Source organism: Triturus cristatus, chromosome 8 (genome assembly GCF_964204655.1).
Source record: "Triturus cristatus chromosome 8, aTriCri1.1, whole genome shotgun sequence".
NCBI classification, from domain to species: Eukaryota; Metazoa; Chordata; class Amphibia; order Caudata; family Salamandridae; genus Triturus; species Triturus cristatus.
Genome location: NC_140591.1, coordinates 874,303,102 through 874,323,557, shown reverse-complemented (window position 1 = coordinate 874,323,557; position 20,456 = coordinate 874,303,102). Strand labels below are relative to the sequence as shown.

The 20,456-nt window shown below is 47.0% G+C and overlaps 1 protein-coding gene across 1 annotated transcript in view; it reads right to left on the bottom strand.

Annotated features, from left to right (window-relative positions):
* ABI3BP (ABI family member 3 binding protein) overlaps window positions 1-20,456 on the bottom strand; it is a 1,978,933-nt gene that overhangs the window by 664,761 nt on the left and 1,293,716 nt on the right. Inside the window, exons 54-57 of the mRNA XM_085622401.1 lie at window positions 19,608-19,682; window positions 3,337-3,411; window positions 2,922-2,996; window positions 57-131 (exon numbers count right to left, since the gene is read on the bottom strand). Of these exons, the coding sequence (XP_085478527.1) occupies window positions 57-131; window positions 2,922-2,996; window positions 3,337-3,411; window positions 19,608-19,682 (300 nt within the window). The remainder of the gene's footprint in view (window positions 1-56; window positions 132-2,921; window positions 2,997-3,336; window positions 3,412-19,607; window positions 19,683-20,456) is intronic.

Genomic DNA, 20,456 nt, shown 5'->3' with positions numbered 1-20,456 from the left:
TGTTTAATTGGTTTTACAAAATGATTTATCTACTAAAAATAATATTTCCTTTTTACCCTGTGTTGCCTGTGAGAGTTCTGTTGATGTAAGAGTTATATCTTTGCCAGGTTTTCTTGTCTGCAAGTGTGTTTCTGTTGGAAGAAAATAGAAAATAAGTAGCAGTATGCTGAGAGGTATAGTTACTAGAAGTTTTCAAAGAAGCAAAGAAAAGGGCTGATACAAGAGAGATCATTCTAAGTTGCCCATAATCTTTGATTGTTCCAGTAAACCGCTACCAGGCCTTTTGCAAGTGCCTGCAAAAACCACGGGACGACAGGTTCCACCAGAAGCTGAAACCCCAGGAGAAAGTCTGGGCAAACATCTAGAAAACGATGAGTTAAATCCCATTTCCCCGATTAATCTTCATTCCGAAGTGGACTCTCATTGTCCAGCTTATAATTGGCTGGTTTTATCCAGGGGCAGACTGGGTACAGCAACCAGCTCAGGCAGATTGCTGTCCGACCAGCCCTGGGAGCTGAAGGAAGGGGGGGAGGCGGACAGGGGAGCTAGTAAGAAGCATCGCTCCTGCTTTTGTTACAGGGAGTACTGCTACATAACTGGTCCGCAGTGACAAAACCGGCCCCCACAGTGACAAACTGGCCTCCACCCCTCCGGCCCACTGAGGAAATGCCAAGTGACTGCTACGGCCAGTCAGGCCCTGATTTCATCAAACCACCTCAAGTACTGTCCTGTCTGGTAACGGTGTCTACAGTAGCCAGAATTAGTGTTCCTCTTAACAGGCCACTCATAATGGTGGCCAGAGAACAAGGATTCTTCCTTAGCTTCCAAAGTGTTTTACATTGAAGACATATAAAAATATAAACTGCAATCTTGGAGAAGAATAGAGAAATTAAATGACATCAAACAATGCCTGCATTTTTAATATCACCAGGAATGATATTAAATAAAGAAATCCTGCCAAAGCATATGAAAGACGAATGCTTCCAGCAGTGTTGGTCCCATGCACATTCCCTGCCCAATGTAGCAATAGACACCTAGATACCCTGTGACTCTAGAAGCACAGCTGTGATCTATGTTATGGCTATGTGGGTTCTGTGGTTATTACAAATATTTCTTGTGGAAGAAAACAGTCAATGAGCAAGATCTTGTTATTTATGTTGGAGCAACATGATTTTTGGTGTAAGTAGAATGGCTTCAGGTATCATGTGACTGTTCCTGATGATCAAATTCTTGTTAACATCTCGGGCAGCTTTCCAGTCTATCTAGTGTTCCACTCACACAGTGTGCACCTCTTCGACTTCCCTTTGTCTCAGGTGAAGTAACTCCTCCAACTACTGAAGTCACTCTACTCACTTTTCTTCCACCCCCACTGAGCTCTACAATACCCCAGAGTTCTTGCAAACCCCAGGTCTGCTGAACTCCTCCGTCCAGTCAGTTTCGGCTCACATTTCATTCTATTAGCCTTTCTCCCGAAACAAGGGATGTTCTCTGCTTGGCCACTGTTTCTGGGCCTATACTCCTAGCTCCAGCCTGACCCCTCTCCTCTGCCACTTCTACCAGATTTGTTTCCCATCTCCTGCACTCATGTCTGTTCTACCTCTTGCTCTCTCGGCCTCTTCTCTCTCTTTCCACTTGCACCTGGCAGCTTTTTCAAACTTCACCCTACTCAGGAAACTTGATGTCTGCATAACCTGCATAACAGATGGGTATTTCCTTCCTTAAATATCCCTCACATGTACAGGAATAGGCAAGGTGATGTGCTAAGTAGCTACATCAATAACTTGGTAGAAATTACATTGCATTTTTACTAATCATTAGATTAGTAATGTTATTTCTTTTAATTATCCCATAGTAAAAAAGATGGTCCACTGGAAAAAATTATAAGTTTTCATGGATTGCTTAGGACAGGGAATGTCTGGCTTTATGCTAATAAGGGCAATATTACCATGCAAGTTCATTAAGTACTATATGATATACATGCAAGAGAGAAAGTTGTAATACACAGTGATGATGAAGGTAGAAGGTGTCAATAACGTTCCAGATGTAAAAAGAATCAACAAGTATTATAAGCACACAAAGAATGAAATAAAACAGAAAATATTTTATTGGCTCAACTTGGCATTGTGTATCCAAAAGTTCCTCTTTGTAAAGGAACAGTCACTTCATGGCTAAGACAATTAAACCCATCTTCTTCTAGAAGAAAGTGCACAATATGGAAGCATTACTGAGAAGTAAAGTGCATGAAGAAGAATGAATAAAGGCATGGGGCTGCATTACAGAAAGTGCCCTGAGGGTGCAACAGGCATGCGGTGCCCGCATTCTGCGCACCCAGGAAACTTTGGTATAACATAAGGCGCCACAGATGCTTATGCAGTCTCTTCTCTAATACAGATTGCACAAACGCACATATAGTGCCAGTGCAATCTCAAGGGGATGTTACCGCATTTGCATGGTAGATTGGCCCAAGCAATATGGAAAGGTATTGTCTCTGTGCCTGAACCTCACTATAGATGCAGGTGCAGAGGCAAAAGAGGTGTCAGGAAGATGACTGACTGTGTGCCACGAAGTGGTCATTGTTCCCCCACGGGAAACACTTAAAAGGGGGAAAAATTGATCCAATGTACCCACCATACATGGCTGCCCCTTTTAAATGCAGGACAACTTGTCGGTGAAAGGCGGACCGCCTGCTTTAAACGGTCACTTTGCCTTCCACTAATGTTCTACCACAGGGCAGGAACAAGTTTGTAATTGCACTGGGAGCAGAACATTAACCAGAATAGGGAGCGTTGACCTGGCATGCACTCAGTGCACCCAGTTAATGGCATTCTACGCTGCCCACCATATGGGCCCTGATGGCAGTGAAAAGTGATCCTTTGCAGTGAAGAACATGTGTTGGCTGAAGAAATTCTCTGATGCTTTACCCAGTTTTGAGTCCAGCTGCTCGGTGGAGGTAACAGGTTTCTTTGCTGGAGTTTCTTCTACCACTTGATGCATTACTGTCGGCAAAACAATTAACAAATTAAAATGTTCAGTAAGCAAGAGGGTGAGGCAATGCCAGAAATAAAGCTGGAAACATAGCCAGGCAGGTTGGATGATGATCCTTTATGATACTGCAGCAAGGGCAGCTTGATGTAAAGAAGTATGGAGAAGATGGTTGATGTATGGAGGATCTCCAACCAAGCAAGTGTTTGTAGCAACACGCACATTTCGGTTGCAGCCAATTAGCTCGAAGAAAAAGATTGTACATATGGAAAATAATGGTATTTTTAAAATAGAACAAGTTCTTATGAGAGGTTAATAAATTATTTGACTAAAGAAATACAAATGCTTTTTTACCCTCTGTTGACCCTCGCAGGTCAGCCGAGATAAAGGTTGTGGTCTGTTGGGGCTCAACGGTGATTGCACGTGTTTCTGTTCAAAGAAAACAGTAGCTGATCAAGAGTCTACTGGGACATGTATGTGTCAGATATCATGAGAACGCCACACAACTGGGCTTGGAAAGCAGTTTTTTTGTCCCTTTCCCACCTCACAAATTAATGTGTTTAGGAATCAGACTACCACCCATTATCATTGCCAACCGTAGTCTTCATTCAAGCATTTGAATATATACTGCAATCCTCATGCAACCCTCGTGATGCACTAAAGTTACTTTTTCTTACACTCTGCTGTAATGCACTTAAATATACCTTGGAGCAATGTATGCTATCAAGAAAAAAAAAAACTAAATAAATGAATAAGAATGAAAAAGATTAAGAAGCATATAGGCTTCTCAGCAAAGAAATTGCATGTGCTTTTCTTTTTTTAGCAAGTAATACATTTTGCTGGCACTCATTAAGCTCAATGTGACCATATCTGCATGGATGACGTATCTGTTCAAATGTGACCCTATTGTTTCATTGTGAGAAAATTACTTATGAGCAGAAATAAATATTTTCAGATTTTCCTGTCTCAACTCTCTGTTGAGATAAAAGTTATGGCTTCAGGGGTTCTGTGGTGGCCCGTGCAACTGTGTCTGTTGAAAATACAGTAAAATAACAACTGAACTGCGAGCTGTGTTTGATAGAAATTCTAAGAAACCTATACAAATATTGCTGATACAAAGCCCAATTTTCTCATCCTAACGATAGTTAAAAACATACAAAAATAAAGAGATAACACCACTAGTGGAGAGAAGAGGAGAAATAGATTATTGGACACTTTATCCAAATCTGTGTAATTTCGCTAGAAACATGCAGCAGGGATATTTATACCCTCCTCAGTTGTGTAATAGACGTTCAGTTGCATCAGTTGAATTAAATGAGGTATATATTTCTGGCATTGAGCCACTTTGTCGAGATAAATGCAGATTTTCTTATTCGAAAAGATAAAAGGAATTAAACTGATTGTCGACGAGACCCATGAAAGCCTCCTGAACTCATTTGGAAACTTAACAACTTAAAAAACAGCTGAAAGACTGAAGCTTTAATCAGCAAGACCATTAAAGAAAATTATTGTAATTTATTTATTTAAAGTATTTACCAAAGATATTTATAGAGCGCTCAATCATCCCATAATGGATATCCCAGCGCTAAACCTCAAGTCAACCATATTCAATAAATGGCACAAGCCATTACAGCAGAAAAAGCCATGTCTTTAGCATTCTCCAAAGGTCCGAAGTCAAATCTAAATTAAGAGGGAGGGAATTCCAGTGAGAAGCTGCCAGGAATATTAAAAGAGCGGCCAGCCATTCTGGATCTCCTAATTTGCCTGATTTGTACCAAGGCCTGTTTAGTGGAGCGAAGAGCACATGCTAGTTTGTAGAAAAAGACTCTGTCATGCAAGATCGCTGGACTGGTGTAATAAAGCGCTCAATGCATATGGCACAGTAGCTCAAAGCTCACTCTATTATGCACTAGGAGCCAGTGAAGAGAATTTAGACAAACAGAAGCTGAACTACTGCTGGGGTTTTGGAGATCAATCTTGCCGCTGTATTTTGAATCAATTGGATTTACTGAAATAGGCTGCGGAGAATACGTATGAGCCAAAAACAGCTCCCACACAAGTATTTATCTGGTCATGCATGGAGAGAGAGTCATCAATTAAAAAAAAACATATTCTTAGCAACCCTTTTAGGCCTTGGAGCAGGGCCTATCAAGATTGGCAACTAGGGATCATTCAAGACACTGCAATCCCCACCAAATAGCAGAATTTCGTTTTTATCTGGATTGAGTTTCAGCATGCTACATCCACCTTGTCACTTCCGAAAAGCAGCATGCTAAATTTTCTGTTCTCAATATGCCTGCTATCGATGGAAATAATAAGCTTGTATTGATTAACTTTAGTAATGCCTGCCAAGAGCGACACATAAACATTGAACAAAGTGGGGCTCAGGAATGATCCCTGAGGGAACCACACAATGTGACACTCGTGGGCTAGATTTAAAAGGGGGCAGCTGTACTGGTTGAGCTTTATTGTTAAAAAAACAAGCTAAACCAAATGCAAAGTAGTTGAAAGTAGGCTGATTTCATGCAGTCTGTGTGGCAATAGGCTGTGGGGCACAGTGTCGAAAGCTGCAGACAGCTCTAGGGTGATGAGGGCTGCAGATTTACCCTCATTGACCAAAGACCTGATGCTGTCCAATACCACCAACAAAGTGGATTTAATACTGTGTTTAGCTCTGAACCCAGTTTGGGAGGGATTCAGCAGAGTGTTACTCTCCGAATAGTGAGATAGTTGGATGTTGACTACTCTTTCCAGCACCTTTGCCATATACAGCAACAGTGAAATGGGGTGATAGACAAGTTTGAGATATCTGCTCCAGCTTTCTTCACCAATGTCAGAACCAGGGTGTGCTTCCAAGTTGACGGATACTCCACTTCCTTCAGAGATTTACTAAAAAGCAATGTTAAATGTGGGTTTAAAATGGGGCGGAACAAGTATAAATAAATTGAGTCAAGTATCCGAAGGCGAACCTGATTTCACCTTTAATATCGTCTTTTCCACCATCTCAACAGTTAGTTTAAAAAGCCCACCCCAATTGGAGGAAGCTCCCGCATGAGGACTGGTATCCTTGAAAAGGTTCTCGTCCATTAGGGGTTTATTTACAAAGGCCGAGTACATAGTATTGATGTCATCATTAAAAAACACAGCCAGTTCCTCAAAAAGAGGGGCTAAGGTTTTGAAGTCTGGTGCAATGCTGCTGGATGAGCCAACTTCCTAACTATTTTAAATAGTTCTATAGATGATCCGCTGTTCCCCTCGTCTCCTTGCAAAGTGTTGTCTTTCAGTTTGTTTAAATTGCTTGGTGTGCCTCAGCCCCTCCCCTCACCAATGGAGCCAGTGGAGACACGTACCTGATTGCAGCTGTTGTTCGGTATGTGAATGAAGGCGGCCTGACGGAGGATCGCGGTTCCGCGCTGCTGTGTGGTGGACCGCAGAAAACGAATCCTGTGTTGACGTTTGCCTCTGGCCTGATTCCCTGCCTGACCCCCTTGCTGGCTGGAATAAAGGAGCAGCATTAATCTTACGAGCGGCAATGCGGAGGACGCCCGGCCAGGTGTTGCGGAAGCCGCTTCTGAGTTCACAGGGCAAGCTCTACGCCAGAGGTGAGACCCAGCTATAGAGCATTACTTGCTGTCTCCTGCGGTCTTTTGCGAGTCATCCTCTGCAGCAACCTGTACTGAACGTGTTTTTCGGCATCCGGTGGTTATTTGCAGAAAGGAAAGCTAACACACTTTTCTAAGGGTTTAATCTGTGCGCATAACTCAACCTGTTGTTACATTGGAAGGAATCGGTAGTTTAAAACTGGACGCTTTCTAGGTTGAGTTGACTAAGTGCATCATTGAATCAGCATCTGTCTTGATCGCACCACGGCCGTCTCTACAGCTTGGTTTTTTTTTATGAGACTGTCTGTTGCCTGCACCATTCTGCTGCTGTTGGAGCTCTTTGTGTGGGGGCTGACACTGGGGGCACCGGAGACATCGTCGGAGGGACCGTAGTCCCAGGGAGAACTGTTTTCTGCCGCTGCCCCCACCCTTGCAAGCCCGCACTCACCCTGGTGGAACCACATGTCCCAGGGTGCACCTGACATCTTCTCCCGCTGCCGCTAACGATGGGGAGGCGCCAGCATTGCGCTTAAAGCGCTGCCTCACTCCCCGTGGCGCGGGATGCTGCTGTTGGAGCTTTTTGTGTGGGGGCTGACACTGAGGGCACCGGAGACATCGTCGGAGGGACCGTAGTCCCAGGGAGAACAGTTTTCCTCCGCTGCCCGCACCCTTGCAAGCCCGCACTCACCCTGGTTGGAACACATGTCCCAGGGTGCACCAGACATCTTCTCCTGCCGCCGCTAACGAGGGGGAGGCACCAGCATCGCACTTAATGCACTGCCTCACTCCCCATGGGATGCTGCTGTTGGAGATTTTTGTGTGGGGGCTGACACTGGGGGCACCGGAGACATAGTCGGCGGGACCGTAGCCCTAGGGAGAACAGTTTTCTGCCGCTGCCCGCACTTCCGTAAGCTCTTCCGCAAATAGACAGGCCCATAACAGGAGTTCTTCTAATATTACCACCCCTAGTACAGCCAATGCCCCTATTCGAACTGGTCTCCCTCCTCTCAAAACAGAACCTCCTATAGTAGAATCTAGTAATTCTGCTAATATAGAAAGAGGAGCATTAGGCGCGAAGACATCTGGAAGGAAGCGGAGAGCGATATAAACCCACAAGACTGGGGGCGTGGCTTGGCCAGCCAAGATGGTGGACGCACTCTGAGAGTGCTCCCGGAACCCTCCGCCATCCGCCCGCAATCCGCCCATCTAGTTGGCCATCCGGTCCCGATACCTGTTGCGGTTCCAGAGCCGCATTGCCAGCTGAGTCCCTGGTTGTTTTAAAATCCCCGTTGGCCACCGCCACTTTGCGTCTGACCGGCTGGCCGGAGCTCACACCCAAAATGGCGACCTCCCTGTCCTGAGCTGCCTCGCCTGCGGCCTTCGGACTTCGCTGCCTGGTCTCCTGGTCGGGTGCTTGGAGGAGCGGAGGGGCCCCCCGAGGGGTCAGATCGTCTGGAGCTGTGCCGCCGGGTCTGAGGCGCCACCCGTGTCCTTCTCCCCGCATCGGCTGCTGTGCTCCGGCGCGGGTGGCAGCGGCAGCTAGATCCTGTCCGCCGGTGCTGGGGAAGAAGCACCTGGCGCAGAGCTGCCTTTCTGCCTGCACTTCCCAGAAACACCTGTCGCCGTTCCCCATGATATCGGCCGCCACTTCGGGCAGCGGGGGCTGGGGACTGACGGCAGCCGGCTCCTGATCACCGTGGAGTGGCCAGTCTGCCTGAGGCCTCGGAGACTGACAGCTCCAGTGTCTGGTGAGTCCCGGTGGGGTCCTGGGTCAGCTGGGGGGGCCCCCCGAGTGCGTGGGCGGCTTGCCGTGGTGTGGAACCGGGCCCCAGGTGCTGCTGCTCGTTACCTGCACACTGTGCCCCCTCATCCTCTGTGCCTTGTGGCTCTCACTCCGGCCCTCTGAGCCCTGGCTGGGCAGACTGCTGCTGTGCTTGGGTGGCTTTTGGACTCCGGGTTGGGGGGCCTGGAGAGGTGGTGTCGGCGGCGTCCTCAATGCAGTGAGAGGACCCTTGTGGAGACCTTCCACCACCCCTAGCCTGCCTCTGCCTTGCATGGAGAGATTCTGGGACTCGCCGGTGTTGTGACCCCCGTGCGGGTCTTGACAACCCGGCCCCCGCAGCTTAACCTCCGGGGGCAACGGCACCGAGGGGGGCGTTCAGCTGTATCCATCGAACGGTGAGTAGAGCTGAGTGGCTGTCCCCCCCTCGCCGCCCCCCCTGGCCTGCATTTGAGATGCCTACCAGGGACTGGGGTCCCATCCACACGGCGGCCTGCTACAGTCATCGGACCAGCCCCCTACCATGCTGCCACTGGTTGGGGAGTGGGCCCCAGCGAGGTGGAACCGGCCGCAGACACTGAGCTGCGAGAGACCTAGAGAGACGCCTCCTTCACCGGCCCCCGGCTTCTGCCCCGCCCGCGCGGCGCCCGGGGTGGACCTAGGGCCCTGACCGCAGGGGTCCCACTACCGCCTTGGGAACAGATCATCGCGCCATCCCCATCGGGGTACAGTCATCACCAGCGGCTGTTCCGTGCTTGTGCTTTCTGGGATAGTCCCTCAGCCCCCCGGCTCCGTCACCCAGCGGGACACCTCTTGAGGCTCCCACCACGGCTGGAGAGCACCATGGGCCGAGACAAACTGGACAAACCGAACCAAATGGACAAACCAGACAAACCAGCCAAACCAGCAAAGCCAGCCAAACCAGCCAGGATCTCGGCCACCCAGACCAAAATGGACCGTTTCACCACTACTGAAGCTGGGGCGACCGGGGGATCCACGGACAGGGATACCCCGCTCGCGGCGGATCAGTCCACTATTCTTCAGGCCATTCACACCTCACAGGCTTCTGTGGATGGCAAGATCACAGAAGTTCGGCTGATCATGACCTTCATCAGGCAGGACCTTGGCCCGGATCAAAGAGACTGAATCCCGTATTTCCACCATGGAGGATGATGTCTAGCAACTTAAAGGCCTAGTCATGCGTCTTCAGTCGCACACCCAGGAACTGCACCAGCGGGCCGAAGACGCAGAAAACAGATCCCGCCGCAATAGCCTTTGCTTGGTGGGCTTTCCAGAGGGGGAGGAGCAGGGCCGCACCGTAGACTTTATGGAGAAATGGTTGCGATCCTGGATCCCTGACGGCTCCCTCTCTCCGTGGTTCACGATTGAATGGGCCCACCGCTCCCTGGTGCCGAAATCACCAACGGGCGCAGCACCCAGACCGGTCATCATGCAGGTTCTCAACTTCAAAGACCGCAATTCTGTCCTGGCCGAAGCCCACAAACGGCAGAGTCTCAGATATGACAATAACACAATTATGATTTTTCCGGACTACACTCGTGAGGTCCTGGGTCAGCGTCGCTTGTTTGGTGAAGTCAAGCAAAAGCTGTGTGCCCAGAACATACAGTATAGGCTCCTCTTCCCGGCACGCCTACGAGTGGTGTTCTCCAACAAGACTATTTTTTGACTCTCCCGAGGAGGCTTGGATTTGAGCTACGGAGGAGCGTCCCCTTCGGGCCAATGGCCGGAATCCACCACTGGGTGGCACGGATGGTGGTCCCACCCGCCCACAGAATCATGCGCCCCGGCCCCAGCGCACCCGCTCTCGTAAGTGCCGTGGCCAGCGACGAGCCCGCTCAGACTCCCCACTGGGCTCCTTGTGGCAGGCAACGCGCCTCCCTGGCGAACCTCTGCCTGCGAGGCGCTCTGGCTCCTCCGGCCATCTGAACTCTGGGGATGCTTCGCCTGGCCCTTCATTGCTGGATCTCCCGGACACAGACCTTTCACGTAGCCCAATGCTTCTTGGGGACCCAGCTTGAGGTTATCTCTGCCTGCCGGGCTTAGCTCCATAGCCGGAGGCGGCGTACTGGTTCACCATTGTTCTCACTCCCAACGGACTCGATCATGTAGATCACGTCAATGAGAAGGGGTCCTCCATACTTCCCCATTCCCAAGCGTTCTAATTTGGTCTTTTGTTAACTCTTTCCTGTTAGGGCGACGGATGCTTCTGTTTCTGAAGTATGGGGTAGGGGGAGGGTTAGGATGGGGGGACCGTTGTCCAGAGTTCCCTTTTTGGTTACTTTTTGTGTTTATTTTATTTTGACGCACCAGCACTCACATGACGCCCTGCTCTATTCTCGATGGGACACAATGATTCTTCTCTGGACTACCTGCCTTGCCTCCAGGACTTTATCCCGCTATCGAGATGGATTGCCACTATGTCTGACATACGGCTCATACACGCTTCTCTGCGCGTCATGTCCTGGAATGTTAATGGCCTCCTGGACTGCTTCAAGCGCATGGCTGTACTGCGATACGCACAACGCTTTGGGGTGGAGGTCCTACTGTTACAGGAAACACATTACATGGGTAATCATTTCCCCTTTTAAGCGCGCTACGGGTACAACAGGGTTTGGCACTCAGGTTTCACCCGGGGTTCTCGTGGGGTGGCGATCTTGGTGAAAAGATAATTTCCTTTTGTGATGACGTGAGTCGTCCACGACGTCCAGGACTCTTTTGTGGCCCTGTCCGGGTCCTTGAATGGTGATCCCCTCAAACTGGTGTCCGTCTACTCCCCCCGACGATGTTGACAGCGACCCTAACTAACTACACGGCCCTCCTGGCCTCTCTGCCACTGGGATCTACTTTTCTTGGGGGCGACTTCAATGCGGTCTCCTCCCCTGACTTAGACACAACAGGTCCCCCTTCCCACACTAGGCTTGCGCAGGCGAGACAGTTGACAACTTGGTCTGAATCACTGGGCCTATGCGACGCGTGGAACACCTGGCATCCACGCTCCAAGCAATTTACACATACCTCAGCAGCTCACCACACGCATGCACGTATCAACACGATTTTCATTCCCTCAAACGACTGTCTCATGATCCAAGATGTTTCCATCCCCCCTCGAGGGATATCTGATCACTCCCCGGTGTTACTTAATACGGGCCCCCCTCCCGCCTCAGCGCGTCAGACATGGAGGTTAAATGCTTGGTTCCTTCAGGACAGGGAGTTCCGGAAGGTGGTGGGGCAGGAACTCAAATATTATTTTCAGACTAATGAGGGGTCTGTATCCTCACCGGGCACTCTGTGGGAGGCTAGCAAGGCCACGATTAGGGGAGTCGCCAAGGGCCAGCTCAAACTTCAGCGGCAAAGCACAGTTGGAGCAAATTAGCTCGCGAGAGGCGCAGGCTCTATGCCTTGAACAATCCTCCGCTCAGAACCCAGAAGCCCCCGAAGTAAGGCTCCTTACTCATATTCGTGCGGAGCTTAGACAGCTCTCACAGGACACGGGCAAGCTCCTCTGGCGTTCATCCATCGCTAGGGTGTATGGTTGGGGTGATAAAAACATCTCACTTCTCCACAGACTGGCCACCTACCCCAGGGCAAACCGCATAATTCCCGAAATCATAACTCTAGAGGGCTCAGTGTGCCGCCCCCCAGCGGCGATGGCTCGTGCCTTTGCCCTCTATTATCACCAACTGTATACTGCCAAAGCTCCCTCCCTTTCTCTCTCGGGCTTGTTGGGGATTGAGAATGACTGCCTACTTGCCTGGACTTCTCTGTTTGAAGGGACCTGGACCGTCCCATTACCCAAGAAGAAATTGGGGAGGCAGTCACCCTAACCTCCTTCAGCAAGACGCCAGGCCCAGACGGCCTCCCCCAGGAATACTATGCACTGTATCGGTATACCCTCATTCCCCACCTTGCAAGCCTGTTCTGGGAGGCGGAGGAGAAGGGTTCCTTTCCTACTGAGACGGATATGGCCACCATTGTGGTCCTTCCCAAATCCCAGCCACCATCGCCTCGATGTACAGACTACCGCCCCATCTCCCTTATCAATATGGAAATGAAGCTGTATGCCATGGTCCTCGCACAATGGCTCAAACCCCACTTATCCACGTTGGTTCACCCTGTCCAATGTGGGTTTATGCCCTCGCGTGGTACCCATCACTGTCTCCGGAGGCTGCATTTAACTGTGGCCCATCGTCATTTGATAACCCCCTACTTAGCGATCCTCCTTGTCGACTTCAATAAAACTTTCGACTCAGTGGACTGGAGGTTTCTGGACGATGTCCTGGCTGCAATGGCTTTGGACCCCGCTTTCGGGGTCTGGTCCGCGTTCTATATGCTCGCCCGAGGGCACGGGTTCTGGTGAATGGGGCCCTATCAGAGCCCTTCTCGATCTGCAGGGGAATGAGGCAGGGATGTCCCCTTTCCCCCCTGCTCTTTGCTCTGGTAATGGAGCCCCTGGCAGCCCTGATACGCTCGAGTAGACATGTGCTGGGTTGGGAGTGGCCTAACACAGAGACAGACAAGATCGCCCTCTACGCGGACGATGTCCTCATTTACTTAGCGGACCCCGCGCAGTCAGACCCCCATTGCCTCCGCATCCTGCACCTCTTTGAGCAGTCTTCTGGCCTCCGGCTGGACCCCGACAAGTCGGTCCTGGTCCCTCTCCACTTGTCTCGGGAGTGTTTTGATTGGCAGTCCAGCATACAGCTCCGCTGCCAATCGTTCAAATACCTGGGTATATGGGTGACTCTACTCCCCGAACTTAGCTGGGCCCTCAATGTTACTCCTCTGGTGAAGAAGGCCAAGGCAGACCTCCAGAAGTGGCAAGCGCTGCCCCTGAACCCCATGGGGAGGGTCGCTCTATTCAAAATGATGATTCTTCCGAGGTTCCTTTACGTTCTTCAGAACCCCCCCTCAGCTTCCCGAGGGCCTGGTTTCGCGACCTAGATAGCATGGCTTCTAAGTTCCTCTGGGGGAAAGGGAGGTCCCGCCTCGCTCCGAGTGTCTGTAGGATCCCGACCTTCGACGGGGGCCTGGGGATGACCCACCTATATCTATATTACTCAGCCACACGTCTGCTATCTATACACGACTGGTTCAATGGGGGATGGTCTGACGCGGCATACAGGCGGGAATTGAGTGAGTTGGGTTTGCCCAGAGTTCAGTCAATGCTATACGGGGAACCTATTCCGTCCCGATTGCCGGAGGTGACGCGCTCCGAACTGCTGGCCTGGCGAGCCGCGTTGCGACACACTAAGTGGACACATACACTGACCCAATCTACGCCCCTGTGGCAGGGTAACTGGCTCAGGGAGGTCAAACGGCTGCAGGGTTTCCGAGCCTGGGATCTTATAGGGATTTCACAATTGGGTGACGTATGGGTAATTGACCACATGCTTTCCCTTTTACAACCTTCAAACCAGGCACTCCCTGCACCAGTCACAGTTTTACAGGTACCTGCAGCTGCACCATGCTCTTCATGTACACCTCACAATGGGCACACGGCTTCCTGACCACAGCCTGCCTGAGGCACAGATTATGTTTGGGGACCTGGGAGGGGGGCAAGAAATACCGAAGGGTCTGGGGGAAGTGGTTGGGGGGAATGGTGTAGTCTCACCTGGAATGTTTGATCGTATATCGCTGTGTGTTCCTCCTTCCCTGTAAAATGGTTTAACGAGAATGTTGCATATATTCCTGTGCTGTTATGGTGTCTTGATGTATGGTTGGTGCTTTCTGTCAAATCAATAAAAAATGTGTTTATCAAAAAAAAAAAACACAAGACTATCGAGACAAGCCTCCCAATTTATTACGAAATTTAAACTTGCCTCCAGAAGCAACCCTGTATACGGTTGTCTTGGCAAATGTACCTTCCCTACCACATAATGCCTTTGAACATTGGTGGAATTTAAGGAATAAGTGACTACATTTTTTAAGTTCACGGGCTGGTATTAACAACAGCCTTTTCTCAGAATTTAAAATGGCATGGAGAATAGGGTGGGTGGGCACTTCGGCAAAAACTCTGCAGAGAGATTGTGTCGTTTTAACTTTTAGCTCGCCATCCTTGGTGTACACAATCCTGGAGAGGAGAGGCAATGGGTTTGTTAGCTCCAATGACATTAACATACTATCTCTGGGATATTTTTAGATAGATACTTGGTCCCAGTGAGTAATCGTTTTGACGCTTTGAATCCACTGGAAGGCATTGATTGACTGGTCTCAGGGAACTTTGCTCAACCCAAGCCTGCATTTGATCGGTTCGAAGTTAAAGGTAACTTTGGATTGACTCAGGCAGGAAAGGATGATTCTCCTTCCATTTCTATCAGTAGACGTCATAGAGATGAGGACCCACAGTTTTGAATTTGGAAGTTTTAACTGATCCCGTGGGTTGTTTAAACAAATCACATCCATATAGTAATATAATTAAGGAACCATCTGGGATAGTAACCCCTGCTAACGCTTTAGATAGTGGTAAATTACCTCTCTGCAATATTGCCTCATGGAACATTGCGGGCATTTCTTCCAAGCTAAGTAACAATCTGTGGTGGGATTTCATTCTACAATTCGAGGTTTTATGTTTTCAAGAAACATGGTCTAAGGAGGTGACCCACATGAATGGTTATAGGACATATCACACCCCATCAATAGATGGTCGAAGTGGAAGGGCTAAGGGCGGGCTGTGTACGTACATATCATGCAGCTTGAAAGTAAAGGAAATAACGATGCTTGCTAACGATCCTTACTACCAAATAGTTACTCTGGATCTAGATGCAAAACATTGTATAGTCTTGACCAACCTTTATAATAACATCCCCTCAGACAAAGTGGGAATTGTTGTAAAAAGTATGATTAAATTGCTGAAATCTGTTGGTAAAAGCAAGGCAAAAGATACAATGCTAATATTGGCAGGGGATTTTAACTGTGTGTTATGTGCCAATGCCGAGGATAATTTATGTGGTGTTCTAAATGAAGAAGGGGCATGTTCATCCCATTTTCGGCATTCTGCCTTCAGAGAGCAATTTAGTGAATTAATTTTTAGCCTTAACTTGGGTTTTGTAAACAAATTATGCCCGTCACCCATCCCCATGCCCTGGACCTTTAACGGTAGGGGTTTCCACACTACCATAGACTACATTTTAATGTCAAGTAATCATGCGCACAGACTACTCGTTTAATGTTTCAGAGAATTTCCTCAGTGAGCATTTTCCATTGTGTCTGTCATTTACATTACCCCCAAGTAGTACAGTCAGACCTAACAAAAACGATCAGCTGTTAGAAAATATAGCTATTGGGAGATTGAATGGGTATTCCTTGTGATGGTCCATGGTAGATCAAGCAGCGTTAATAAAGACAGTGGTGGATAAATGTAAATCTGCTATTGGGACTTGTTTGAGAAAAACAGCTGCCCCAGAGAATATCCTAGCTTCATTCCTGGTGATATCCAATGTAATAAAAGAATTCCTCCTTCGACGTAAAAGCAGTAACAGACATTCGAACGGATGGTTTGACTCTAGGTGCACCCTAGCATATTCTCTTTTAAAAAAGGAGCTACTCAAAACCACGAGAAACCTGGTTGATTTGAGGCATGCTAGAGTGAAATACAAACAAGCTATAAACGCTAGAAAAACAACCCTGACAAATTAGGCCTGGGAGGCAGTACATAAGGCCTCAATAGCGAACAATAGTTCAGCATTTTGGAAGGTAGTTAAAGCACCCTTTTTGTCAAGTGAGGCTGGTCCATCCATTGAAATTGCAATTACTGAGGAACAATGGATTAAACACTTTTCTAGAGTATATAACGGCAAGGGAAACCCCGACGTGACGGGTATGAATGTCCAAGAGGATTATAAGTTGAAGTCTCCTCCTCAATACTCTGAATTGCTGTTTACCTTAGATGAAGTGGAGCACGCATTATCTGCAAGCCAAGGAGACAAGGCCCCTTGACCGGACAGGGTTCCCATAGATTTGTTTAAATCAAACATCTCTCTGTGGAGGCCCGTCATAGTCCAGGAAATTACTGCTAGCTGCAGCACTGCTTTTCCATCTACATGGGTAGAAACTACCAATGTGCCTATTTTCAAAAAGGGAGATAGACAGGACCCAAGCTGTTATTGGCCAATCTCCTTACTGGACGCTGAAACTGAAGTAATAGGCAGAATAATTTTAGAACGCCTCCAGGATTGGGCAGAGGAGAACTCTGTTCTATCTGACCTACAATATGGTTTTCGCACAGGTCTGGGGACGATGGAACAGGGCTTAAATCTGTCTATCTTGGTGGGGAAATATACGAGGGCAAAAAAGGGGAACCTGTTTTTAGCATTTGTGGATCTCACAGCCGCTTTCAACTGTGTGATCCACAGTAAACTCTGGTCAATTTTAAAAGTTATGGGAGTTGATGTTCAGATTGATTTCTCATGCGTTCTTATAGTGATGCCAAGGCACGTGTGTGCTGTGAACTGAAGGCTGAGTGTTCGGCTGCATTTCCGATAAGGGGCGGAGTCAGGCAAGGCTGCGTCTATGGCTCCGTTCCTTTTTAATCTCTACATTAATGGTTTGGGGGAGGCTCTTCTCAAAGATAACCAAGACTTCCCACAAGTGGCCGGACGTCCAATACCAGCCCTCCTACATGCAGAGGATGCAGTGCTGATGTCCCGCACACAAGTAGGTCTTCAGAGGGTGCTAGATAGTTTCTCTCATTTTATGAAAGACCTCGGCTTAAGAGTAAACTCCTCTAAGACCTTCATTATGCGCTGCAGCTATGGTATCAAGAAATGTAAAGATATGTTTGTGACAGGAAAGAAGATTGGGGTAACCAAAAGGTTCTCATATTTGGGAATCCTCTTTGCTTATAATGACACTTGGGCACAAGCAGTTGCAGCAAAATAAATTGGTACGCCTAAGAACAAAATCTGCCCTCACTAACTTTGCTAGGAAATTGGGGAAAAGCCCGCCTGAGGAGCTCATTAAAATGTATAAGGCAAAGTGTGTTTCAGCAGTAGTGTATGGTGCAGGGCTCTGGGGGTTCACTGATCTGCTGCCTAACCAACGCATAGAAAAGTCCTTCCTAAAATACATTTTATCTGTTCCGAATAGTACCTCATCATGTATATGCCAAGCGGAGTTGGGACTCCCCTTCATCCGTGGCTTAATAAAGCTCGAGCCTGTGCTTTTATGGCACAGGCTCTGGACCAAAAAAGAGGCATTTTATCAGATATCTTGAAACCGGAAGGGGCCCTAAAGATCCCATGGATAAGATACGTCTGCAATTTCTTAAAAGATCTTGGTCGTTTAGACTGTTTTACTAATCCCAGAACTATTCGGACTATAACAAGGAAAGAGCTAAGAAAAGAGGGCCTTCTGCTGTTGAACACTATTAGAATGTCATCTGAGATATTGAAACCTACAGTCCTGTATAACCAGTTGATTTTAACTACTTTTAACATTCAACCGTATTTAACTTTTGTACCAGGAGTTTATGATAGGTTTTTATTAACTAGATTTAGGTTGGGGGTATTTCATAGACTAGTCACTTTATCCACAATGAATGACTGGTCCCAAAACCTTCAACTTTGCCCCTGTGATAATAATTCCAACTAATCTATGATTCACGTGGTTTTCTTTTGTAGATTTTATATTCATGCTAGGAGAATGTACTTAGTACCAGTTTGAAAATTATTTGGGCCCCGTCAATGTCGACCTGCTCTTCTTGCACTACAATATCTAGATAATGAGCACAGTGTTTTTAGGATAGTAATCTTTTTGAAGGAAGTTCTGAGTCAAAGGAAACGCATGCTTATTTAAATCGATTCTAATTGGACGAGGGCTTGTAATGTACTGTAGATTATGTTTATATTTGTAGGATACTTTTTTTAACTTATGAACTGATTGATGTGTTTTATGCTTTTATGTGCTTTTATGATTGTCTTATATAGCAATCGAATAAACCTTTCTTTGACTTTGCTTGGGATAGGCTTTGCGTGCATTTTTATAAATCAACTGGTCCCCTAAAGCCTAAGTGTACCACCACTGGCGCTTGAAAGACTTGCATCTCTGTTTTATTTGTCGTAATGCATTTGAGTACCACTTCCCTTGATAATGATTGTCTTGAGGAGTTGCTCCTCTTCTGAGGGAAACAGGCATCAATGGCTTTAGTCATCGCTTTCACAAGATCATTAACTGCTGTTTCCACCAAACAGTTCTCAATAATCATAGGCCGACTGAAATCACTAATAACGGAAGTAGGATTTAATTTTCTCTAAGATCTCTACAAGAGAGGAATTGGCCTATATCTGGTTGGAAAACCACTTGGTAGAAAAAAAGAAAATTCAATTGAAAAAAAATCAGTACGAATAATGAGGTCAATTGACTGTATATTCACTGTATTTATATTGGTGAATAATAGATCAAGTGTGTGCCCTGCCTTGTGCGTAGGACATTTTATCCACTGATTTAGTTGTCAAATCTGCATATCATTCTCCAAATTTCTACTCAATGAATCCAACTGATCCTCAAAGTGAAAATTGAAGTCTCTCTTAAGAAGAAAGTGCTCAGTCTTCAGCACAATTGGTGACAGCTATGCAGGTAAATTTGTTGCCAACTGAGCGTTATAGTCAGGGGGCACATAGAGGATGGCTCCTCCCAATCTAGCTGTCTTGTTAAGAGAAAGTTGGAAAATCATGACCTCACAATCCTCATAAAATAGCCATTTCAAATGTTGGTATAGAGTGGCTTTGTGGCAAGCTCTACTTGAAACTCTATAGAACAGGAACTGCATTTGCTAATGAAAAAATTATCCCAATTTACAAGGCGTTCACCTGTGCTGCATCAGCCTGCTTACTGGAGAGACATTTTATATTTTTGAGGGTTTAATGGGTTATTTGATGTGCTCGTCTTTGCAAAAGGGCAATGTGCACGCACTTTGACTAAAATATGATGCACATGCGAGGATGAAAGCTGTGATAGTGCAATGATGATGAAGTTATAAAATGTGAATGATGATAATGACTTAAAACAGAAACAGAACAGTATTATGAGGAGAGGAAGAAAAGAATATTCAAGTAATAATTTACATGACTCAACTTGGTGCTAAGAAGAACAGTCAAGAAAGAGGAGCAGTATAAGAAGAAAACTTTATAAAGATGAATGGGATTATGAAAATACTGGAGGAGGCAGAAAAACATATTTTGAAATGATGTACATGTATTGGCTGGAGAAAATCTTAGATTATTTACCCAGTTTTGGGTCTGGCTGCTTAGTGAAGAGAACAGTTTTCACTGTAGGGTTTTCTTTTGTCACCTCTTGTCTGTCTGTTGGGAAAACAGTTAAAAAATTCAAGCATTATTTTTAAAAAGTGAGTCAATAACTGAAAAAGAAGGCTGAAAAGAAAACCATGGAGGTTGCATGATGACCCTTCTTCAGATTATGTAGCAGAAACAATAGGATGCGGAAGAGAGTTGAGAAGAGAGGTTAGTGTGTATTGGTTTTTACAAAAATAGCAAGAGTTTGCAGCAGTAATCAAGTCCTGATCACAGCTAATAAGCTAAATATGAAACGATTTACCTGGCGAAAATAGTGAAATGTTTGGAATGTGATCCTGTACCCTAATTGATGATCATAACGTATGTATCCACTGAAGACATATTATCTATTTATCTGCTGCCAACGCTCGCTCCTCAGCTGAGGTAAGACTTATGACAATGTAGGGTAATGTGACTGTTACATACATGCATTTGTGTTGGAAGGAAATAGTGCTCAAGCTGAAGCTTGCTGTGAGTTGTATTATTAAGATAGTGCTTCCGCTGTCATTATAATCGTGGCATCTGATCAAAAGAGGTTGCTCGGTTGACTGCACTTCGTAAAGGTTAAGGTAGATTCCCCCACTAGCAGTGCATGAAATGAATACACTATGGGCCCATGGAAGGGGATAATAGAGTGAACTTTTGGTACTTCCTTCTGATTCCCCATATTTGGCCCAGGAACTTTGCTAATGCGCATACAAACAGAGGTCTTGTATCTAATTTTAATATGTGCAATGCTACACCATATTCCCGGGTTCCGACCTACTTACAAATAGGGATTAA